The sequence below is a fragment of the Fusarium phalaenopsidis genome, assembly GCF_050370095.1.
Source record: "Fusarium phalaenopsidis strain FUZ10S chromosome Unknown contig_32376, whole genome shotgun sequence".
NCBI lineage: Eukaryota > Fungi > Ascomycota > Sordariomycetes > Hypocreales > Nectriaceae > Fusarium > Fusarium phalaenopsidis.
The window spans coordinates 252,802-275,970 of record NW_028145382.1 but is presented as its reverse complement, the minus strand read 5'-3'; the positions used below and the strand labels follow the sequence as shown (position 1 = coordinate 275,970).

The following is a 23,169-nucleotide window of genomic DNA, read 5'->3' as shown; positions in this document are numbered from 1 at the left end:
GGTTCCTTGAGGGCACGGTTGGGGCTGAAAAGGCCCGATCTTCTCGCCTCGGCAAGAAGACGCTTGGTGTCGACTGTCGGGAGGTATTGCTTGGCAGGGAAGTAGAATGCCTCGACAAGGGTAGCTATGTACACTGCCTGGATGGTATCAAGAAGGGCCGGGCCTGTTGCCAAGCCGGGGTCTGTATCCCACGCAAAGGTCTGGGCCACTTGACAGAGTTATCTGTCGGTGGCACTCTGCGAATTGAGATCTTCGGAGTACATGGCACCCATCAACAGCATGGAGAACAGGAGCCTGGTGCTGGTGGTAGAGATGTTCCAGGAGGGCAAGTGAAGAAGTGGCGTGTGTCGGTGAAAGAAGCTGAAGTACGCATTGAGGTAGCGGCTCATGTTTTCGGTGCTCAGCCAGCGGTCCCAGCGTCGCTGACCGAGAGGCGATTCCTGTAGGTATTGTAACAGTTGTGTTCTATGCGCGTCTAGGGGTGATATCCGCATAAGCCGCATTCCCTTGGGTAGATCATGAGTGACGGTGCCACGACGCTCGTCATGGTCAGGTGGAGTGGTGCCTGTTTCATTGGCCGAGACTGTGGTTACTGAGCCTGTCGGGCCGCGGTCGTCGAGCATCATCAGAGAGCTATCGAGGATGCCGTAGTCAAGGAGATCGAGGTCAAGGAACATGCCGGGGCTACTAAGCTCAAAGTCGGAGGGGTTGAAGGTGTTGCTTGCTGCATTGGCGATGGAAGGGCCTGCCAGGAGATGGAGCTGCCTGGCACCGGTGCCAGTGGCCTGGTCAGATATCATGTCGACGGCCGAGTCGCCCGGTTCAAACACCCATTCAAGACGTGCGGGCACTAAAGTCTGCTCATCCGCGATCGGTGTTCCTGTCTGGAGACACTGGCCATGGATGGACGGGTCGACCGATCCGCCTTGAACCACCTCCATTGCAACGGCATGGCCATCTTGGTCATCGACTCCACTGCTCACAGGTGGTCCATCGGCCTCAGGCGCTAACGTGGTGTTCCTCGCCACATTGGCTTCGACATCATCTGCATTTCTGTGCTTTCGCAGCGTGAAGCGGCAGAGATGCCCCTGACCCAGGTTGTCGCACCTCTGGCAAGGCTGTTGCCCGGAACACTTGAGCTTTGACTGCCTGCAAGCACTGCAAGCGCGATTGACGCGACGAGATAGCCCACTCGACGCGGCATCCGCCCGCCGCGCCAGCTTGCAGCTCTGATAGTGACGACGGAGGACGTCGCTGGAATGAATCACGTCAGAGCGCTCCAAGTTCTTCCAGGACGCTGCCAGGATCAGTCGCAGCGCAGCGGAGAGCAAAACTGTGTCCTGGCCTGGGCTTGACGCACCTTCGAGCAAAATCCTTGAAGCAAAACACACAGGTAAAAGCCTTGACTCTGGTATGCATCGTCTGGTGGCGCCGCAGGTGCTCCAATCGAGTGAAGGAAGCGTCGCATTGACCACATGAATGCTTGCTTTCCTTCTGCTTCTCTCCCTCCATTGCCTTGGTCAAAGGTGTAAAGTGCGTGGTGTCAAGAGATCCGGCCGGAGGTCTCTCCTCTCACCCCGCAGAGATGGGTAGAAAAGCCGAGGTTTTCAATGCTACTAATGTCTATTGATACATTTTCTAGCGCCATGAAGAAATAACTAATTCGGACAACTGCACTAGCCAGTTTTGTACAGCAAAAGCGAAGCCTGGGGCTCTCGCAGCGTCGCCAAGGGGGAGTAAACCAGTCTAAAATCCGGGGAAAGCATGCCAAATCAGGAGAATGAGGGGTAGGTAGCTCCCTTCTTCGGTACTTTGTCGCGCTTAACGTTATCCCACATTCACTCCTTTCGGCCATAGCAAGTCGGGAAACCCCCACATTGGGCAGCGAGTAATGGATGGAATGCCGTCCTTCGGAATTCTGCAGACTTTAAAGAAAAGAGTGGTTGCCATGAGTCTTGAATTCCGAATCAAGCACTGCGAGGAGGTTGATCACCAGCATGTCTAAGCAAGGCGGCTCTCCGAGCCTTGGGTCTGAAAATGCTCTGCAAGACCCCCCAACTCTGAGCGAACGGTATTCTGGCATTCCGGAACGTTTACTGGGCAAGGCGCGCGAGTCCAAGTCGCGAGTTTACCAGAACCAAACCAAGGAGGCTCCCACCGAGAGAGCTCATCCGCCTGCTATTCCACCAGATATCTCTCCTGCGGCGTTCGACGAGGCCATTCGTGAACTTGGAGCTCAGATCGGGAAACACCATGTTGTTCTCAACGATCAGCCCCTGGTGGATGGATGGTGAGTATTTTCTTCCCCTCCTTGCCCCGCAAATAATCAACCTCTGAGAGTCTAACTTGTTTACAGGTACATGGAGCGTGCGTGTTACCAGGTAGACGGCTTGCGACTCCATTTTCCTGACAGTGTCCGTGAACAGATCCCAATACTCACGATGCATTCAACCTTCTCGAAACTGAGGACACAGTCTCTTCAGCCACCGTGTACCCAGGAAACACAGCCGAGGTTCAGACCGTCGTTTTGTGGGCTAACAAGCACACAATTCCAATCTACCCTATTTCTATGGGTAGAAACTGTATGTGGCTCTCCCTCAAGCCCCAAAAGTATCCTGGAGCATCAGAGTCTGACCTTGATTCTTAGTGGGATATGGCGGTGCGGCTCCCCGGGTTCGAGGGTCCGTTGTCGTTGATCTTGGTAAGCGAATGAACCAGATTCTGGAAATCAACCCTGACGACTACACCTGTCTGGTCGAGCCGGGCGTGTCATTCTATGCCTTGTATGAGGCTATTCAAGAACGCGGGTACAAACACATGTGGATTGACGTGCCCGACCTTGGTGGTGGCTCCGTGCTCGGCAACACCCTCGATCGCGGTGTGGGATACACGCCTTACGGAGATCATTGGGGTATGCACTCTGGGCTCGAGGTCGTGCTTCCAACAGGCGAACTGTTACGGACTGGGATGGGCGCTATGCCCGGTTCTACCACATGGCAGAACTTTCCTTATGGATTTGGACCTCTACATGAGTATGCATTCCCCCCATGGATCCACGCCCATCGGACTAGCATTGACGTGTTACCAGCGGGTTATTTTCTCAGTCCAATCTTGGGATTGTGACCAAGATGGGCATGACTCTGATGCCGAATCCCGGTGGCTCGGAAAGCTATGTAAGTTCGCATCGGCTATTTCAGTTCCGCGGATTGTGTCACTTACCATGCCTAGATGTATACGTTCCCCAGAGAGGAGGATCTAGCTCAGTTGGTGAGAAGCCCATTCATGTACAAACGTTGATATGCCAAAGCGGCTAACAATTCAGTGCGAAATCATTCGTCCTCTGAGGATATCCAATGTTCTCGAGAATGTTGCGCAGCTCAAGCATTGCATCCAAGAAGTTGCTGCGCTTGGATTCCCGCGCACTGACTACTATCAAGGAGAGGGAGCTATTCCCATGGAGATCATCCGCCGCGAGCTTCGCAAGCTCCCATGTGGTGACTGCGCCTGGATTTATTATGGTACCGCCTACGGCCCGGAGCATATTCGGAAGCAGAAGCTGGCAGTTATCGACAGCGAGTTCAAAAAGGTACCTGGGGCCCGTTGTATCGATCCGGCCACGATCCCAGAGGACAGTTACTTCTGGGCCCGTCATAGAGTTGCCTCGGGCATACCGGACCTTCACGAGCTAGCCTGGCTTAATTGGCTTCCGAATGGCGGTCATGTGTTTTTTAGCCCGGTGGCCTCTATTCGAGAACGGGATGCCATGAAGCTTCTGAAGATCGCCAAGCAGCGTCACCAAGAGGCCGGACTTGACATCTTCCCGGCCTACTGCATCGGCTTGCGAGAGATGCACCTCATTGTCAACATCGTCTATGATCGTGGCAATCCCAAGTCTCGAAATGCGGCTATTCAGTGCATGAGGGACATGATTGATGATGCTGCCAAAGAGGGTTATGGCGAGTACAGAACGCACCTCATGTTCCAAGATAGAGTCATGGGCACTTACTCATGGAACGACAACGCAACGGCAAAGCTCAACACAAAGCTGAAAGACGCACTTGATCCTGCCGGTATCCTGGCACCTGGGCGTTGCGGAGTGTGGCCATCTAGGTATCAAGCTCAAAAGTGGACGACCGACGTGGAGAACAAGACCAATCCCGACACGGACAGCGATGTTCTATCTTCCAGTAAACTCTAGCAATTTAGACATTCTGATAGAGCTAGAATAGTTTACAAAATGCTATAGGAGGCTCCAAGCCTGTTCACGTAGGGATTATCGTTATATTGCCACGAGCTTGAAATCACTTCCCCTAACCTTTTAACCCATAACGAAGACTAAAATGGATGCCTGGTGTATTTTCCTGATACTCTTTTGGTGTAGATCGAGCATTCTATTCTATTCTCTGGTGACGGACAGAGCCATCCTTCGTGGAGTGGCAACAGGGCGCTCAATGACACTTCACCATGTTATTTTCCTGCTGTCCAAGAAGACCCCTAGATATTGCCGGATCAGTAAATAATCTCATCAGAGTCGACCCAACGGCGGGCATGCTTACAGTGCCAAGAACTGATTGACCCTTGGCGAGGTCCCTGGCTTGGGTCTCGCCCATCCATCCCGGTTCTAAGCGATCGATGCCCTCCTCGATATCGAAGCCCCTCCCCCCAGCGACATATACAGCCCTGCCATGAATGCGCTGGTCTGCAGTGCACTGCACAACAATACGTGCAACCTGATCGGGAGTATTCAATGGTAAACTCTCTCTGACCCACATGTCGCGAATGTTGGCGAACATTTGCGTGTCTGTTGCCCAGGGACAGACCGCATTGAGGCGGACGTTAAAGGCCGAAGGCAAGTATCCTCGAAGGGACCTCATAAGACCCATGACACCATGCTTACTGGCTGAGTAGGCGAATAATCCTGGCGACTCCTTGAATCCCGCAACTGAAGAAAACAGCGTGATGGATTTGTCAGAGGCTGTTTCCCCTGATTGCCGACCGTGTGCCATGGCGGCCAGTGCTATCTGAGTAAAGTAGAAGGTACCGTATAGGTTGACGTCGAGTACCCTGGACGATGGCGGCTGGGGTTCAAACCAAAGATATTAGCATAAATCAAGAAGACACTCCGGACAGTGGCCTGGCCACGCACCTTGCTGATGATGTCCAACGTGATGGTCGGGTCAAACCATCCAGGGATTTCGGTGATTCCAGCACAATGAATGGCGATATCTACCTTGCCGTGGAGATGGACGGCGTACTTGAACAATGAGAGGATAGAATCATAGTCTGACACATCGACATGTTTGTAGACTATGTTTTGCTGCCGTTGCTGGTTCCCTTCTGCTTTCTTCAGCGCGTCTACCAGGCCAAGCCCTTTGGTATCGTTCAAGTCTGCGACGACAACCCGAGCTCCTGCACAGAGCAGTTGCCTAGCAACATTAGACCCAATGCCATCCGAACCTCCTGCACGGATTCTCGGTCAGTAGCGCGAATCTTGAGTTTATCTTCTTTTGGAGGGTAGCGAATTGATTACCTGTGACAACAGCCACTTTCCCAACCAATGTGGCAAAGAGTTCAGGTGTCACAATGATCTCGGCCATGTCTAGTCCGAGTCTTGATATGCCAACACAAAGAGGAGATGCTGTAGAAGTGATGCTACAAGAGCATTCTTGGAAAGGTTTGAACAGACCTGCGCCATGTTACACACTAAATGATGACACGCTGTACATTTTACTGCTTAATGTCGACGCGCACCGTCACATATTGTGGGTGGGTCGGGTTTCACCACATTCGGCTATCCCCCACTCGGCTTCAATGGGGTACCACACAACGGCATTCGGGATTTGAAGCTCGCGGCACAAGAGGTTCCCACATGTTTTGGTTCGTGGGGTAGGATATTACCAGCTTCAACACAGGATCACGGCGAATTGGCAAGGGCATTTTTCCAGGTTTACCCACAAACGACAGCCATTGGATTCATAATAAACACCATGCTATCTAGGTCAACCAGGTAAGAAGAAAAACTTTGGGAGAAGCTGCGAGACTCAGCAACGGTCCTAGGAGGTTTAGATTGTTGGCTGAGTATAAAGCTTCTCTGGATAATCAACGACCCTTGCTCTCAAGTATTCCGCGATACCCTGATATAACACTGCTATTAGACGAGGTCTGACGAGACGAAGATATTTTACCCCCAAGGGAAGATCAGGGGATCTCTTACCTTTGCAAGACTGTCTGGTCTGGAGGTTTCAACCACACCCCCTCCCAGCATGTCGAACAGGACAAAGTGAACAGCCCGTAAATTGGGGAACTCAATCCTCTCCACTTTCGAAACAGCAAAGGCATCCTCACCTAGAAGCTCAAGAAGTCTCTGGGTTGTCAAAAACGATCGGAGCCAGTCCCATGCCTCTTGAGAAGTGTCCTGCGGAAAAAAACCAACATTGGCATTGGAGCCCTTGTCTCCAGACCGCGCAAAGACTTTGTGGCCTAGAGGAACCGCAACAGTTGGGCCAAACGCAGCAAGGTCGACAGGGTCTGTTGTTTCGTAATTTTCCTGGCGCACCTCATCTTGTTTGCTGATTTTGGCCTGGTCAGAAGATATTGACTGAATGGTTTCCGATCCTAGCCAATGAACCTTGGTCGTAACCTCGGACCGGCTGATCAAGCCAGGAAAGTAGGTGAAATACGGCCGAGGTACCGTAGTACGATGGTATTCCAGGTTTGGAGTGAAGCCAGGAAATGCCTGGCCGAGGTTTTGCATTATACGTTGCTGGAAGTTGAGAGTCGTGAGTGGCTCTGCTTCTGCCGCTTGAGCGAATACCCTGATGACTGCAGTCGCCGCGTTGGTCGAGGTGGGGTTTTGCTTTGCAGCACCGATGAGCTGGACCTCTAACTTTCGCAGTGGCTCGCGGCCCTGTTGATGTTCCAGGTCCTCACGCAGCTGTGACTCGAAAGACTGCACCTTCTCCTCGATGTCTAGCCCGATAGCATACACTAGCATCTCGGCCTGGTAGCCAGCGACCGCTTGGATGGCAACTTTCAAGGTCGGCGGGGGAGGAAGGCCCTTGACCGCGCTAATGTGGACTCGATCAGGTCCCTCCTGGCTAACTTTCAAGGAGCAGAGGTCCGCGATCACGTCAGGGTTGAAGTAATATCGACCTTGTATCTCGTAGAGGAGCTGGCTGCGAACCGTGTTGATGTCCACCAGGCCGTTCTGGCCAGGTTGTTTGGTCAGAATACCATGCCCATCATCATAGATCTCGGCAATGGGGTAGGCCAGGCCGAGAAGTGACCCGATATGTTTGAAGCCACAAAAGTTTCCCCCGGTCTAATGAAATGAAAAGAACAAGTCAACTTCCCAAGGCTCAGAGGTCTTCCATAGTCGGTGACACTTACTACATAGGCTCCGCACTCAATGAGATGGCCGGTAACCAATCCCAAGGCTTGATTATCGTAGTCATCTTGGTGCCAGCCGAACCACCACGAAGCTAGAGCCTGTGTGCTGCTAGCATCAGTAGTTCTTCCAACCAGCACGATGTCAGCGCCGCCTTGGAGTGCTGCGACGAGCGCGGATTGGCCAATATATGCGTTGGCAATGACTGGCTCGTGCGGCCAGCTGTCCAATGTTTTGTCTGTATTCAGGTGTTTGATGGCTTTCTTGGTTGTCGGCTCCGTCACAATCCCGAGGATGTCGTCTCCGGTCACGTAGGCGATCTTGAGTGCCGCACCGCGATCCCCAAATTCGGAGGTGAGCATCTCATGCACTGCAACTGCGAGCTGATGTGGGTTGAGGGCTCCAGCATTGACCACGATCTTAGGAAACGTGCCATGATCGATTCGTCGGCGAAGCTGAGCCTTTGCCAGTCGCAGAGTGTCGATAAAAGTGGGATCGTAGCCCCTGGATTCATCCAGAGTCATCTCCGCTTGCCGCCATGTCAGGTTCATCTCAGCCAGATAGTCGCCAACAATTGCATCGACCTGGATGGGACCACTAAGGATACGGGCGAGCGCGTCCAGCCGATCTCCGGAATAGCCAGAGATGGATCCGATAGTGATGGGGCCGCTGCCGGCTGTGTTGTTGGGGGTCATGTTGTCCGAGGGGTCGCCTGCTTCTGAGCTCAATCAGTAATGAGTCCTTGATTCTGGCAATGAGGTACATAAGGAGCAGGCAGAATTAAGTATACATTAATCCCAACTATCAAACACAACTGGCACGTAACTTTGTGGGGTGTCGGAGAGGGATATCGTGGGGCTCCGACCAGAGTAGACGGTCGGCAATTGCTGGTGGGGGTTTAGCGGAGGTGAGCGAACCTAAGACCGATCCTTAACCCGCGCTCGAGCTCCGCTTAGCATCCGGGGAGTTAGCCGTATAATCCTCTATAGTTCCGCCTAAGAGGAGAATAATACTTCAGAGTTAGAAGATTAGGAGGGTAAACCTAATAAGGACATAACGTACATGATAAGCATGCGCCGCAGGCAAGTATGCGCCGCACTTTTCCTAACCTCTATGATTAAAATCGCAATAAAAACACCATAAACTATTTAACTAATCCATACTACTCACTATACTCTTCCCCAGACATCTTAATCACTACCTGACACGTTCTTATATTATGACTAGGCTTACCGTAGACACCATAATGCCGAATACCCGATCGCGCTGACCTCCCTAGGCCACCACTCCTTAACGATTTAGCCACCACCTGCGCATCAATGTCCATCTAATTAATTGCTTGCCTTCCTTCCTCTACCGTTATTACCCCTCTTTTCTATAGTCTAGTCCTTTTTGCCCTCCGGCGCCGGCTTAGTATCTCATTTGCCTATTTTAGGTCTTTGACCCTAGCCTTTAATAAGGTAACCTTATATATAATTATTTTTATTCCTTTAGAAGAAGACTATATAGCTTCTAGAATTGACTCTGGGGAGCTGCTTTTATGCCTTTTAACTCGTCTCTTAAGGTATTCTAACTAAGATTAAGCCTTAAGCATAGTCTTTAGGGTCTTTGAGACCTAAGGGGTCGATAGTTTAGCCTCCTCCTCGGCAGGCATTGGAGTCCGTAGCTGCATATTAAGCTTCGAGATGATACTTTCCGGGTTAAGAGGAATAAGCCCGGCCCCTCTAAAGGCTAACTTAATATTCTTTTCTGTTATAGTGGCCTAAAATGCGGCGTAGAAGGCCAGGAAGAACTTAGTCTTTGAAACGTGGGTAATAGAGCATCTAATTAGATGCTCTATTTCTCGGCCGTAAGCATTCTTAAGCACGCTGAAGCACCTAACGTCAAGGGGCTAAAGTAGGTGAGACAAATAGGGAGGCATATAAAGCCGGATGATCTTATTATCCTAGCAATATCTCTCGAATTCGATTGAGTGGTGACTTTCGTGGCCATTAAGGATTAAGAGACGATAAGAACTAATTGATCGATTGGTTGTGCACCGGTCAAAGTGCTTAAGCCACTCGAGACTGGTCTCGTTATTAGTCTAGCCATTTTGGGTCATTGTAATAGCTTAATCGCCCGGGAGGTTGCTTTCTCGATACTAGTTGGCAAGGTGATATTGGCCTGCACCGATGATAAACGGCGGGATCGGCCAGCCTTCCGCATTAATTGCTTAAATGACTATAATCTATTCCCGATTTCTAGTTTGTTGGAGGAACAGAACACACCAACCACAGCCAGTTTGTATGGTCGTGTAACTTTTCTTAAAGACTTCTGAAGAAGGATCCCACACACTTCTCGGTGAGGCAAACACAATATAAAATAGTAAGGGCAATTAATCAATTAATAGTAACGGAGATTTGGTCAGAGAAAGAGCCCAAAAGTTGCTCCTTTCTCATTAACCATGATGACAGTGATGATGATGCTGATGGCCGAAGGCAACTGGTCTCTGACCTTTTTCTACGTATAGGAAATTGCTTAATGGCCCAAAATGGCTTAGCACCTTTTTCCCCCAACTCACTAGGCTATACTGATTTTAGCTTTCCACGCTTATCTATGCCCATAATAACTATTCCATTCTAAATTATGCCTATTATAAAGCTAGTCTTATTAATATTATAGATATCCTCTAATTAGATGCTATACTTCGCGATTATATTCGCCATAAGCGTAAACTAGTTATGGATAATAGCTAGATCTTTGCATTTAGCTCTCTAATAGTTATATTTCTAAAAAAAACACGTCTTAAGCTCTAGGTATCGCCTAACGAAGTTTAAAGCCTAACGCGTGCTAACTAGTAGCGCGTCGCGGTCAGTAAGTAATTAATTAGCTATTTCTTTTATACCACGCAGTCGGGGGGGGAATCCTCGTGAATCTAGGTCGAGAATAAACTAAATAATGATTTGTTCTTTAAGATTAGATAGTCGGCGCGATTAGGGGATCCAATTACATCGGGATTAAATGCCTTACTTACGGCAATGTAGCCGTCGCTTATTGACTCTATAGAGGGTTATAGCGCGTCGGACGCTAAGTTTTAGGTTATTTTGGAGGGCTTAAAGAGCGAGAAGGGTTCTAGCCTCAGTATTTAGGTCTGACATATTTGGTGGTTAAGAAATCAATTGATCAAATGAAAAGTTAGGTGCAGGAGGGAAAAGTGCGGCGCATACTTGCCTGCGGCGCATGCTTATCATGTACGTTATACTTAATTAGAGTAATTAATTAATTTCTAGTCTTCTTATTATTATTTCTCTCTAATAGGACGTGCCGATATTAGTTATTATGATGCTAATAGTTCGGCGTTTTATGTAAGAGAAGCCTGATTATTTCATAGGGACTCCTTGGCCGCAACTGTAGACTTCTATGCGGATCATTAATCTTAGTTATATAGTTTATTAGCTAAAAGACCCTAGTGAGGCTCTTAAAATTCGTCATAATAAACAAGATATAATAAGGCTACATTCCACCGGTTCACCAAACTATGCCTGCATCGTGTTCTTATGCCTCGAGGCGATGCAATAGTGTTCCAAAACCAAGCTGATCATAACCGCCACTCGTGGTTCCATAGTCGCCTCCTCCGCCTTCAGCTCCACCACTTTTCTCAAGGACAAGGTCCCGGTAGGCCTTAGTCCATTTAACATCACGGCCCTTAATAGAGCCGTAATGAGCGACAAAGAGTTCCGCCATCGGCCTGATAGTGCCACGGCCGGAACTGCTAATCTCGGTTTGCGTCCCGTGCACCGCGTTGACATAGGTAGAGAATGGGACATCTTCGCCAACGTTGTACTTGGATACATACTCCATTCTAGGATTACATAGTCAGCTCACACTCGCTGTAGTAATTGATAATGAATGAAAGGAGGCTTACCCAGCAAGAATTCTATTTTCCAAGTATCCAAACAGGTCTTCACCTTGGTTATCGGCCTGCTGTGCAATCACCCCAAGCAAGGCGAAGTCAAGGGTGGCGTGGCCCTGGTCCCTGCCCGCTTCCTGGTTCTGTCCCAACTTCTTGCCAGTCCCTTCTTCTGTATGAATAGACCATATGGCTTTCTCAATAGCTCCGTTTCCCTGGCCGTGCTTGAAGTATTCGATCGCTTCGTCCCAGATGGTATGATTGTCGGCTAGGACGCCGATGCTCATCATACTTGCAATGTTGCAAAGATCCCAGTTTGCCCAGTAGTTGTCGATATCGGCACCATTATGTTCATTCAAGAAGCGTCGGTTCATAGGATAGAATATGCGAAGGAGCATAGAAGTTGCTGCTTCGAGGCCGTTCCAGCCGGGATAAGAGCGGAGAATCTCTGCCACGTTTGCAAACTGGTAGCCGTAAAGGCCCGCAGCTAAGAACTTGTCGGAACTACCCTGGATATCTGTGAGATTTGCAGCCCAGGCATCGACGATGCGAGCAGCCGCTTCGGCAAAGTCTGGGTCTTGGGTGATTTTCCAACGGATAGAAAGAGCGTATGCTGAAGCAAGATCCCGATACAGCAGAGCGTAATTCTCTGGGAGGTCCGGGTTGTTGCCTCTGACAAGAATCTCCTGAGGACTTGGCTGGTAGTCTGGGTTTGCACGTGCGACTAGCTTTTCCCAGCCATCTGACCAAGGCGCCTCACCAGAGTCAACAAACTTCCTAATGCGGCGGAAGTCTGCTTCAGAATGGAGAAGTCCTGGGTGGGCAAATGTGCTGGAGGCTCTGTCCACAGCTCTGATAACAGGTCCATGGCGTAGATGCAGCGCTGACACGGCAGATGCGACAATGCCAGCAGCGGCTAACAAAGAAATCTTCATGGTTCTGACACGAATATGAAAGAAAGATGTGAAAAAGTTTGAATGGCTTATATCAAAGGAGTGTTAATGCGAAAGCGTGGCAGCTTCCGGCTACTTTAATAATGAGCCTACCCTCAAGCATTCATGGTTGTTGGATTCAGGTATACTAATTAGACCGCGTTTCACTCCGGAAACGGGATGCATCGGCAAAACTGTCGGAGAAGATCAAGGGGACATTTTCCAACAGCGTAGCACCCGCAAATTAAAGGATCAACATATGAGGAGAGATCGTCAAGAGCTGCTACCTTTTGCGTCACGATCCCCGGACCGGTCCTTGACCCGCACCCGAGCTCCGCTTGACATCCGGGGAGTTGGCCGTGTAATCCTCCGTAGTTCCGCTGAAGAGGGGGACAACGCTTTAGAATTGGGAGATTGGGAGGGGAAAGTCAAGTCACTCGCCGCAAGAACTTATGCTTAATCAGGGCAACCAATCAATTTCCAGGCTTTTTATTGCTATTTCTACCCAATAGAACTTGCCCACGTCAGTCACCACGATGCTAACGGTTTGGCGTTTTGGTGGCTGGCTAGCCGACCCCTCCTCCATCAACTCTTATCGCAACCTCCAGCCCCATCACACCAACTCAACTCTGCCTGGGCTAAATCCCAGCACGCCTTACCGTGTGGCTTTCACACCTTCTGCAAAGCACACAGCAGTGAATCGTCGCGTTGCCTGGCGCCCAGCAGAAATGCGGAATGGCCAGCCTGCACTGCCAGCATGGGCAACGACTAAAGGTTGGCAGTCGGAAGCGAGTCCATGCTAGCACGAGGAGGCCGATGACGGCAGGGAAGGCAATCAGGGCCAGGAACCTGTACTCTATATCTTTCTTCCCTGTGGTTTTTAGTGGGCGTTCTAACAGAGGGGCGCCGGTTACTTACTCGGCACGTTGGGTGGCTGAGGGAGATCTGTAGACCTAGTGTTAGAGGGGTCAAGACTCAGGGAGTGAATGCCGGCATACCTTTTTTCTTGGGCAGCGGCGATGGGAGAGAGAAGAGAACTTTTCTGTCTGTTGCTGTTGCGGTGGCACCAGTTGACGCTGGGAAGGTACTGGTTGCCGTCGTGATATTTCCAGAGAAAACCGCAGTCGTTGACTCGCCCGCGGCGTGAACGCTGGAGGCGAAGAGCGCCACGAGGATCAGCACCAAAAGTCTCTTTGTCAAAGGCATGGCCGATTAATCTTGAAGGAGGAGAATCTGATAAAATAATCTTGTTATTGAAGAGGTTTCTTAGAGTTCCGAGACAATTAAGTACCCTTATCTCATACCGCATCTAAAGGTGGTCGCGAGGCTCTCCCGTGAGGCTGCCATAGCCACCACCACAAAAAAAACAATAGTTTAACAGCCTTTATGCAAGGCAACTCCCGACGCTCAGACGCTAATGCCGGGCGTTCATCCCCTTGGGAATAGTCGTCGCCCGTTTGCTTCCAGTAGCGAACACATCTTGTATTAACCGACTGGCATGGCAGAATACGAGATTTTCAGCTGGGGCTCAATTGATGGAATTGCGAACCGTGAGGCAACTTGGAGAGATTTTCAGCCTCAGTGAGGCATATCGCGAGAGAATCTGGAGAAATCTAGAAGAACGCAGGTTGGAGAGAAAAAGGCCCAAGTGACCGCTTGGTGTTACCCCTCTTGAAGCGATCATCTTTACTCTCCCTGTACCACAACATGAACACTATGCTTGGCTTCTCTTCTGTTGTATCACAACATGGCCTTTCACAGCACCTTCAAGCTCTCTTTTTCTTCACCTTGGTCTTTCCTGCACTAGCCCTCAACTCTGGCGAAACCTGGTCCAAGGCCCAAACCTCATCTGCCTACAAGGACCTTCCAGAGTGCGCTAGAACTTGCATTGCCCAAGTCGACAACAGCTTGAGTTGTTGGAGTTATGGCTGTGTCTGCTCTGAGAATACTGTCGGCAAGAACTTTATTGACGGTGCCAACTATGTTCAGAAATGCGTCCGGGATGATTGTCCCAAAGGAAGCGAGTCTGTCGTCAATAATGCTTTGGATGTGTTTCAGTCGATTTGTGAGGTTGAGTACTTTGAGTTTAGTTACTCGACCACTGCGACTGTTACTGCCACCATAGCCCCGACTGCTACACCCACATTCGACGGTAAAAACCCCATCTTCTGTCATCCGTCACAAGATGCTTACTTGACCAGCCAGCAAGGTCGTCATGATTGACAAACCCGACGGCTCGTACAAGGCCCTCGATTCATGCGTCCGCTGGGTTCTCAACGGCTGCGACAGTCCCAAAGACAACAAGGACAACTGCAAGCCCGCACGCCCAGGTCATCACGGTGATATCTGGACAGGCCTTGGTGCGTACCTCCAGTGCTCAACGGCCGAGTGCGTCTGCGGTGGCTCGCGGTTCTTCTACTCATCACAGAAGCTGTACGAGCGTGCAGACCTTTACTGCAGTATTGGGTTTCCCTACGAAGGCAGTGACACTAACGAGGCGTTTCAGCTTACGCTGGGGATGCTGGCTGATTACTGCTCTACCGAGGGGTTTGTTCTAGGGAAGTGGATTATTACACTGTTTGGGACAAAGAAGGAAACGGGTGAGTATCAATCCCTTGGAAATACAGGCTGGTAACTGATGGTGTGTTTAGGAATGACTCAGGAAACCAAGGTTGCTATAGGATTTGGTGTACTTAGTGGAGTCCTCACAATTATCAGCATCGCGTTAACTTGCTGTACCTTGCGCAGGAAGGCGTAACCGCAAGACTTACTGTCGTGACTGCACTGGGTTGAAGGAAGAGCCGTAAAAGGAGGGTCCATATGATATGTTGGGGTCTATGTAGGTTTTCTCTTCATAGCGCTGCAGCTATTTTTCGCTCGTAAAAGTCAGATCTATACTTTAGCGTATTATTATCTTTGAAGAGCAACATGATCCAGTGGGAATAGGAAACATAGGCATGCCGGAATCATATCAAAGTGTCACTGGTAGCTGAGTGATAAAAAATGCATGACCAGCGCGCGTTCTTATAGACATGCCCAAGAGAGAGTAGATTTGTAGCAAATCTAACCAGTTTACCAACTCAAAATTTCCTTCTGCGTCCCGCAACCAATATTCGCACAGATCATCTCATCCTGCTCACTCACTTGCGCGTCACAAGGCAGCTTCTGCTTTGCCGGCCAGATTTCCTTGCCCTCGGATTTCTCCCGCTCATGATGCTCCGTGATGACCTTTCGAACAGTGCTTTGGAAAAACAATGGCGCCTTCTCGTACTTGGGATGCAGCTGACCATTGACAAAGACACCGCGGTCCAGGTTCTTCTGTGCGTTATTGCAGAGGACTTTATCCTCTGACATGACGCGCGCGTACATATCACTGATGAGCTTGAAGTCGGTGTCGGAGGAGTTCCTGTTTCTATAGATCTCGTATGCCATCCTGGAGCTTCTCGGCCCTGAGGGAAGGAACTTCTGGATCATGATGAAGTGCGGGCTAGTTTGTGTCAGGGAACGCGACATTTGAGCGCGCCGGCTAGATGAACTTACGAGACAACCATGGCAGAAATGGGGAAGTAGTAGGTACTGGCAGTGTAGAGTCCCTTTGCTATTTGCTCGGGCGTGGACACACAGTGATGTTGGATGTGGCCGTCTTTGGTGTCGCTGTCGAAGGACTCAAGATTGAGGAACTCGGGGATATCTGCGTGTGTCGTGGGACAGTGGTAACATTCGTTGAAGTTATCGGCTAGAATCTTCCAGTTGTAGTCGCCGTCCAACTCGTAGGTATGATCAAGGTCATAGTCATCGAAGTTGTAAGCTTTGTACCGGTCTTGCTTGTCGACGTCCTTAAAGTGCCCCTCCCATGGCTCCTCTGGAACTTGGTTTGCATCCATATTCACCCAGATAAAGCCGTTGATGTCGACCTTTGTATGAATACGGAAGAGACCGTTCTGCTCCTTGTCAAACCCAGCCATCCCTTGATATCCAGGAGCTTTGGCTAGCTTGCCATTGAGTCCATACGACCATCCGTGATAGCGACAGGCCAGAATCTTGGCGTTTCCCGAGCCTTCCTTCTCGATCACTGGGTATGCGCGGTGTCTACAAACGTTGTGGAACGCGTTGATGTTGTTCTTCCGGTCACGAGTGATGATGAAGTCGAATCCTGCCATCTCGTAACGGAGCCAGTCACCGGGCTGCTTCAGCCGCGAGCTGTGGGTGATGAAGAGCCATCGCTTAGAGAATATGGCTCGGCGCTCCAACTCGTACATATCCGGCGAGGTGTACCATGATGCGGGCAAGGCACGCACGGGTTCCTGGGGGGTTGCTTCCTTGGAGGAGTCCGGGGCGCCGTTGCCACCAAAGTTGAAGTAGTGCAAGGAGGAAGATGTCATGGCTTTAGGGAGAATCGCTCAGTTTTTGAGAAGAATCCACACAGCTGCTGAGGAGTAGATGATGGCTTGGAAGATATCTTGGATTGCTTAGCATGAGATATCTACCACTTTTTTATACGTCATGGAGCTGCTCAACACCACTCTAATCATGCTCCCGATCTTACAGTATCTTGCGGCTCCCTATGCCGAGAGCGAATAGAACGACGGCGTTTAGTCATTTGCGATGCGTCTGTGACAGCTAAGGGGTCTCTCGTGGTCAAGCCAATCGGGAGCGCGGGGAGATCTCACCTTTTCAGCCCCAATCTCGGCTTCTATGCCGAGGGGGCGCGGGTCCTGACATTATGTGGCCGCTGATTGGAGCTAATCAGGAGTTGCATCGGTTTCGATTCCCGAACCTTGTCTTTGAGGCGACGCCTCTCAAGTGATACCCCGCGGTGGCGGCAGTCATATGCCGACTATGCATGTCTCCATCCATCAATGATGGGTTGACCCTCGCCAGACTTCACCCAAACAAGGCATTCGTTACGGGACAAGTTCCAAGACTGCAGATATTGGTCGGTCATGCGGACAGCCGTCCTCGGATATCCCGAGCATTGTTATCGGTATCAATGAGTGTATTGCCAAAGTCAGCAATGGCTCTCGCTCTATGCTCCCGTCCCTTTCCTCAATAAACACGTAGCATTGTCAAACTGTTGGTCTCGATATCTTTTTCCTGGCATGATTGCCACCTGTCGGCTTCGCGTTTCGTCATGGCACAAGTTTTTAGCCACGCAGATGTGCAACCTCACAACACCAAGAATGATCTCTATCTGATTATTCGCGGCAAGGTTTACAACGTCTCGTCATTTGTGGACGACCATCCGTACGTCTTTCCTTGTTCCCATCACCGGTCCTACAAGCTGGGACTGACATATACCCAACAGCGGCGGTTCAGATATCCTGCTCGAGGTCGCCGGGAAAGATGCCACCGAAGCCTACGATGATACCAGCCACTCTGAAGAGGCCGATGAGGTCCTGGACGATCTCCAAGTAGGCATTCTAAGCTCCGACTCCAGCTCAGCGCCGCAAGGGGTCAATCAGCCGGTCACCCAAGAATCTGCAGCGCAAGTCGCGACGAAGATGTTACAACCGGATCACTTCCAGGAGTTCAAACTCGTGGAAAAAAACATAATCTCACACAATGTAGCCATGTAAATTCAAACCTTGGCCTCTATATACTCGCTCCCGGCTAACTGATCTTTTCCAGATATCGCTTCAACCTCCCCAGTCCCGAGTCGATACTAGGTCTACCAGTCGGCCAGCACATTTCTATCTCTGCCCAGATTCCACAGCCTGATGGTACTAGTAAGGAGGTTATGCGCTCTTATACACCTATCTCTGGTGATGACCAGCCTGGTTGCTTCGACCTACTTATCAAGTCCTACCCTCAGGGAAATATCTCCCGATATATAGATACACTTACCCCTGGTCAAGCCATTCGCGTCCGTGGACCCAAGGGGTGTTTCGTTTATACCCCTAATATGGTCCGCCATTTTGGTATGATCGCTGGTGGCACTGGAATTACACCTATGCTGCAAATTATCAACGCGGTTGTCCGTGGTCGTGCGAGTGGCGATATAACTGAGGTGGATCTTATTTTCGCCAACGTAAACTCTGAGGATATCTTGCTGAAAGAGAGACTGGACGCGTTGGCTAAAGTCGACGCGGGCATCCGCATCCACTATGTCTTGAACAACCCACCCGCTGGCTGGACCGACGGCGTTGGATTTGTTGGAGCCGAGATGGTAACTGTGAGTGCCTTTCTCTTATTCTAAGAAGTGCTGCCTCTCTTGTGACCGACTAACATCTATAGAAATGGCTTCCCAAGCCTAGGGACGATATCAAGATCCTGCTTTGTGGACCGCCTCCCATGGTCAGCGCTATGAAAAGAATCACAGAGAGCCTGGGATACAACGCGGCTCGGCCCGCCAGTAAGTTGGAGGACCAGGTCTTTGCATTCTAAGCCGCAATCCCCTGGCCAGTGTAAGACGCAGCTGGCTCGGTGATATCTGAGTACCTATGTTTAGTACTATTTAATTAGGATAGCAAATGATATCTAAAAGGCAGCCCCTGTGTTCTTAGATTGCCTCTTATATGTTAAGTTATCAGTGGGGTCTTTCGGGCCTGGGTTACACGTTTCGTGCTAAGCTAATAGCTATTAATCTGATAGATTAAACTGGCTCATGGAAGCTATAATAGGAGTGCTCCCATGCGCTACGAAGGGTCACAACGACAATGTATTTTATTTCAGGTGAGCCAGCATGGCTTATCTAGTGTGTGATTATGGGTTATTGCATTTGTTGAATTCCGTTTGGTACTACATTAGTAACCCCGGCATTGGAATAGTTGGGCAGCAAATTGCGTAGATGCCTAAAAGTCCTTGGCAAGAAATGCCAGGGTTACAAAAACGGCATTCTCTTCTTATCGCTATTTAGGTACTAGCTGTCGGGATTCCATCATACCAACTACTCAGGCCAACCATACGGAGTACTATAATTCATATCCGCGGATCGATATTTCCCCATGGACCTTGCGGAAGGTAAATTGTGCGATACATGCATCGCCGCCTTGAACGGCGAAACCAAGATCCAGAAATGGAAAGATTACTTTGGCGAAATTGGCAACTTTCCTTTCGACAATTATCATCACAAATCTTATCGTGACTTTGTGGCAAGCAAAGACGACGGGTGCTTCATCTGCACTTGGTTGTGGAACAAACTGCCACTTCCGCCTGAGACTAAAGTTGGGGCTACTGGGCAATCTGCAACTCTGGATGGCTTTCAGATATACTGTCGAATTTATAAGCCAACTGTAAGGTTCCATGCCGTGTGCCCCTGGGCTGCCGATATTGAACTCGAAGGTGTGTTTCCGCCATTTCTGGACTCCTTAACAGGCTTGAATACGCACTCACGATTTTATCCATCTAGTGTCCATGAATGAGAAAAGGAAATTCCCGTCCCGTTCTGCTTATGGCCGTCCAGGCTCCCCGCCTCCGCCCGCTTGGACGAAACTTGATGATCATCCTTGGTCTTTTCTTGATGACAATATTGGGTCTGGCCAGTCTCTGCAGAAAATAAAGGACTGGATTTCTTCCTGCGCCATGAACCACAAATATTGCCTCCCGCTTGAAGGAACATATTTCCCCACCAGGGTTATTGACGTCGATCAGGCCGAGGTTGGTTTCGTCCATCTTCGCAATAGGGACGAAGCCAAGGCCCAGCATGACGGCGACAACGGAGAGCCGCCTCGACAACGGGGAGTTTATCCCACCTACTGGACCCTTTCCCATCGCTGGGGCGACCCAAAACTGATCCCACAGCTCTTGCAGACCACGGAGTATCAGTTCCGGAACGGCATACCCATCGACAATTTGTCGCCGACTTTCCGTGACGCAGCCCTGATCGTCCATCGTCTGGGTTATAGATACATATGGATCGACTCCCTATGTATTTTCCAAGACTCTCTTATCGAATGGCAGCAAGAGGCCAAGGCAATGGTCAATGTGTACCGCCATTCGTTGTGCAACATCTCGGCCATTGCTGCGTCATCCGACCCCGGCAGAAGCAGGCTCTTTGTCAAGAGAAGACTTCAACCGAGGCTCCTGTTCCCCTTCAAAGCGAGCAGTAATCTGCTAGAGCGCAGTGGGAAAGTCATTGACGCACCATGGATTTTCTGGAACGACTCCCTCTGGGCTGATGAGATCGAGGGTGCTGCTCTGAGCACGCGTGGCTGGGTTGTACAGGAGCGATTCTTGGCCCCTCGCGTTCTTCACTTCACGGAGAATCAGATCTACTGGGAGTGTCTAGAGAGCAAGTGCTGCGAAGTGGATCCAACCGGGGAGCTCCTCGTCGTCGCCCAGGCGACAGGTTCACGTGAGACTGTCCCGACAGTTTACAAGAAAGCGAGGCTAGAACTTGCCAAGAAGAGAGCAGAACTTTCAGAGAGGCTGCGCAGCCCCCGATTCACGGAAGACATGGGATCCTATTTCCACTCTCAGTGGGGTGACGTCGTCTCCCTCTACGCAAACTGCGCTCTCACAAAGGAGTCAGACAGACTCATCGCCATGTCTGGCATCGCCAAGACATTCCAAGAGGCCAACAACGACAAGTACTTGGCCGGTCTGTGGAAGAGAATGATCCATGTCGATCTTACGTGGACGACGAACGCAAGCGATGGTGCCGACGTTCAGCGCAGTGAGTCGTATGCTCCGACTTGGAGCTGGGCTTCGGTCGTCGGGGGACATAAGAGACTGTCTATGTTGCACGAGAAGTACAGCCGCCTCCCCGAGCGCCTTATAAAGCTCCTCGACGAACGGATCGTAACGGAGCCTCCAGGAGGTGATCCTACGGGGCTCCTCCGCTCAGCCGAGCTCGACATTAAGTGCATGCTATATTATTACCGATGGACGACAAAACCGAGCAAACTCGCAGTATACACAGATGAGATGAGAACGCAGTGCTATTTCGAAAGGGAGAGGAAAGCTCAAGACCTTCGCCTCGACACGACGGATCTGGTGCGAAAGTTTGCAGAGGCGAACGAGATGGAAGGCGTGTGCGTGCCATTATGCGGAGCGTACCAAGGATACGGAGGGGGAACCAACGTCTATCTCATGCTGGAGCATGATTCAGGAACCAAGTTCAGACGTATTGGAGTTTTCCGAGCGGGAGAAATTGGGAAATGGATCAGCGAATGGTCCGGCGAAGGCACGCGCATTACACTTGTATAGGTAGCTCATAGCCAGTTGGTATAGGATACCAAACTCGGGAATTTGCAGTTCGCATTAATCAATCCAGGGCCGCATTGTCCATCTCGTCCCGGTGCTTCCGTTCAAGCTAGGTACCTATGGAAGCCTCCATGTAAGGAATGCGGTATGATTTCTACTCTGTTCAACCCCAAACCAACAGCCCACCAATACGCCAAGCCGCCAAGACACAAGTATCCCAATTCCTGATTTCCCCCATTCCCAATATTGTGATCACCTGGACCATCGCCGCTGGCTGAACATGGCGCTGAGCACACGCCCCAATGTCAGCCCACAACAGCGCCTCTGGGATGCTTTGGCCAACTAGAAATGCAATCTAACACAGGTGGTCTGACCACATTTGAAGCTCATATTTGGCGTCCTCTTTTCGATTCCCCCCTTTACCAGCAATTTTCTCAATAATGTCATTCTTATCGTCACAATCATCAAGATGGACTATGTATCTTGGTTGTCGCCTGGCAACCTCTTATCAATCTTTCCCCAACTCCCGCATTTTACTCTTCTTATTTTAGTGCTTATAGCATTTTGTTCTCCCCCTTTCCATGGTCGCGGCATCTTTTTCGCGACTCTCATCGTCCTAAATGATGTCGCGTGTACCATTTCTCCATGGCCGCCGAACACCGGCGCAACGCGCGCGATGCGCTACGGCATGGCGGGATCGTGGTTGCTTGTCCTTCCGGCTGTCGAGAGGTTGCTTTTACATATGCCGGAGCGGGACTTTTGGCTGGTTGATCAGCAAGGCCAGGTGAACAACGGGCGCCCGAAGGAGTGGTCGTGGGACAAGGTCCGATGGGCTACGAAGCTGGCTACTACTTCTCGAGGCGTCGGATGGAATTTTGCCCATCGCAAGGTCAACGATGCGCGTTCGGCCATGAAAGCGCAGAAGCTCAACAAGCAAAAATTCGTGTTAGCCAGGATGCCAAGGGCGATCTTGTCATATGTGGTCTTGGATACAGTCATTCACACTGCTCAGAGCACCGCCATTCCGCATTCCTGGTCATGGGAAATGAACAACCTCAAACAAATTGTGTTTGTCGAGCTCCTCATGGGTCTCTCGCTATATACGACCATGACCCTGCAGTATGAGGTCGCGGCAATGATGGCCGTTGGCGTGGCTGGAGGCCAGCCAGAGGTGGGTCTGACGTGTCTATTTCCTCGCATTTTGCTAAATATCTAAGGACTGGCCGCCACTTTTCGGAAACATCTCCGACTGTTACACAGTTGGCAATGTCTGGGGGAAGTATTGGCATGGCTATATCCGTCAGGTAAGATCAATACTACCCTGGTAAGGGCTCGTTTCTAACATGTTCAAGCCCGCCCTCGGCATCAGCCGTGTGATCGTCAAGCACCTCTGCATTCCACCAAGGTCACCACATGCCTACTTTATTCACCTCATCACTGCCTTTTTCATCAGTGGCTTCTTCCATTTCCTCAGCCTCTCCGTCATATGCGAGGGCTATGTTGAACCAATGACCCTCGCTGTCAACATGGGATTATTCTTTATAATTCAACCATTCGGCACCATGGTCGAATACGCCGTTATTCAGCTATGTCAAGGCACGAGATGGCCTGAATATCTTATCACGAGAACGAACAGTGAGAGATCAGTTTTCGATGGTGTCCCACAACTGCTTGTGCGTACGTTGGGATATGTCTGGGTTTTCTGTTGGTTTATTTGGACTGGTTGGTGGTTTGTCGAGGTCTATGCTGCGATTGGAGTTTTGGAATGGTCAATGCCAGTTTCACTTTGGGCCATCGGAGGCAAGGCAGTTTGAGGA

General features: G+C 50.4%; 9 protein-coding genes across 9 annotated transcripts; 5 read left to right on the top strand and 4 right to left on the bottom strand.

Annotated features, from left to right (window-relative positions):
• Nucleotides 1–218: 218 nt before the first annotated feature.
• Nucleotides 219–1,648, bottom strand: LRP88_14702 (Zn(II)2Cys6 transcription factor domain-containing protein; the record flags this gene model as incomplete). Its single annotated transcript, XM_083251037.1, has 3 exons — nucleotides 219–1,333; nucleotides 1,392–1,515; nucleotides 1,577–1,648. The coding sequence occupies 3 exons, from the start codon at nucleotides 1,646–1,648 to the stop codon at nucleotides 219–221; spliced, it is 1,311 nt and encodes a 436-aa protein (XP_083093072.1).
• A 349-nt stretch (nucleotides 1,649–1,997) lies between these two features.
• LRP88_14701 (FAD-binding oxidoreductase) lies at nucleotides 1,998–4,198 on the top strand (the record flags this gene model as incomplete). The annotated part of the gene is made up of 7 exons (XM_083251036.1): nucleotides 1,998–2,290; nucleotides 2,357–2,367; nucleotides 2,427–2,582; nucleotides 2,648–3,032; nucleotides 3,089–3,173; nucleotides 3,229–3,267; nucleotides 3,323–4,198. The coding sequence occupies 7 exons, from the start codon at nucleotides 1,998–2,000 to the stop codon at nucleotides 4,196–4,198; spliced, it is 1,845 nt and encodes a 614-aa protein (XP_083093071.1).
• A 1,983-nt stretch (nucleotides 4,199–6,181) lies between these two features.
• LRP88_14700 (acyclic terpene utilization AtuA family protein) lies at nucleotides 6,182–8,082 on the bottom strand (the record flags this gene model as incomplete). The annotated part of the gene is made up of 2 exons (XM_083251035.1): nucleotides 6,182–7,321; nucleotides 7,390–8,082. The coding sequence occupies 2 exons, from the start codon at nucleotides 8,080–8,082 to the stop codon at nucleotides 6,182–6,184; spliced, it is 1,833 nt and encodes a 610-aa protein (XP_083093070.1).
• Nucleotides 8,083–10,921: 2,839 nt separating this feature from the next.
• LRP88_14699 (chondroitin AC/alginate lyase) lies at nucleotides 10,922–12,211 on the bottom strand (the record flags this gene model as incomplete). Its single annotated transcript, XM_083251034.1, has 2 exons — nucleotides 10,922–11,228; nucleotides 11,292–12,211. The coding sequence occupies 2 exons, from the start codon at nucleotides 12,209–12,211 to the stop codon at nucleotides 10,922–10,924; spliced, it is 1,227 nt and encodes a 408-aa protein (XP_083093069.1).
• A 1,704-nt stretch (nucleotides 12,212–13,915) lies between these two features.
• Nucleotides 13,916–14,843, top strand: LRP88_14698 (CFEM domain-containing protein; the record flags this gene model as incomplete). Its single annotated transcript, XM_083251033.1, has 2 exons — nucleotides 13,916–14,360; nucleotides 14,410–14,843. 2 exons carry the CDS (start codon nucleotides 13,916–13,918, stop codon nucleotides 14,841–14,843), a joined length of 879 nt encoding a protein of 292 aa, XP_083093068.1.
• Nucleotides 14,844–15,280: 437 nt separating this feature from the next.
• On the bottom strand, nucleotides 15,281–16,590 carry LRP88_14697 (aromatic ring-hydroxylating oxygenase subunit alpha; the record flags this gene model as incomplete). Its single annotated transcript, XM_083251032.1, has 2 exons — nucleotides 15,281–15,695; nucleotides 15,749–16,590. The coding sequence occupies 2 exons, from the start codon at nucleotides 16,588–16,590 to the stop codon at nucleotides 15,281–15,283; spliced, it is 1,257 nt and encodes a 418-aa protein (XP_083093067.1).
• Nucleotides 16,591–17,339: 749 nt separating this feature from the next.
• On the top strand, nucleotides 17,340–18,592 carry LRP88_14696 (uncharacterized protein; the record flags this gene model as incomplete). The annotated part of the gene is made up of 4 exons (XM_083251031.1): nucleotides 17,340–17,452; nucleotides 17,514–17,780; nucleotides 17,837–18,380; nucleotides 18,443–18,592. 4 exons carry the CDS (start codon nucleotides 17,340–17,342, stop codon nucleotides 18,590–18,592), a joined length of 1,074 nt encoding a protein of 357 aa, XP_083093066.1.
• Nucleotides 18,593–19,729: 1,137 nt separating this feature from the next.
• Nucleotides 19,730–21,355, top strand: LRP88_14695 (HET domain-containing protein; the record flags this gene model as incomplete). The annotated part of the gene is made up of 1 exon (XM_083251030.1): nucleotides 19,730–21,355. One exon carries the CDS (start codon nucleotides 19,730–19,732, stop codon nucleotides 21,353–21,355), a length of 1,626 nt encoding a protein of 541 aa, XP_083093065.1.
• Nucleotides 21,356–21,821: 466 nt separating this feature from the next.
• On the top strand, nucleotides 21,822–23,166 carry LRP88_14694 (wax synthase family protein; the record flags this gene model as incomplete). The annotated part of the gene is made up of 3 exons (XM_083251029.1): nucleotides 21,822–22,523; nucleotides 22,570–22,656; nucleotides 22,705–23,166. The coding sequence occupies 3 exons, from the start codon at nucleotides 21,822–21,824 to the stop codon at nucleotides 23,164–23,166; spliced, it is 1,251 nt and encodes a 416-aa protein (XP_083093064.1).
• Nucleotides 23,167–23,169: the final 3 nt, after the last annotated feature.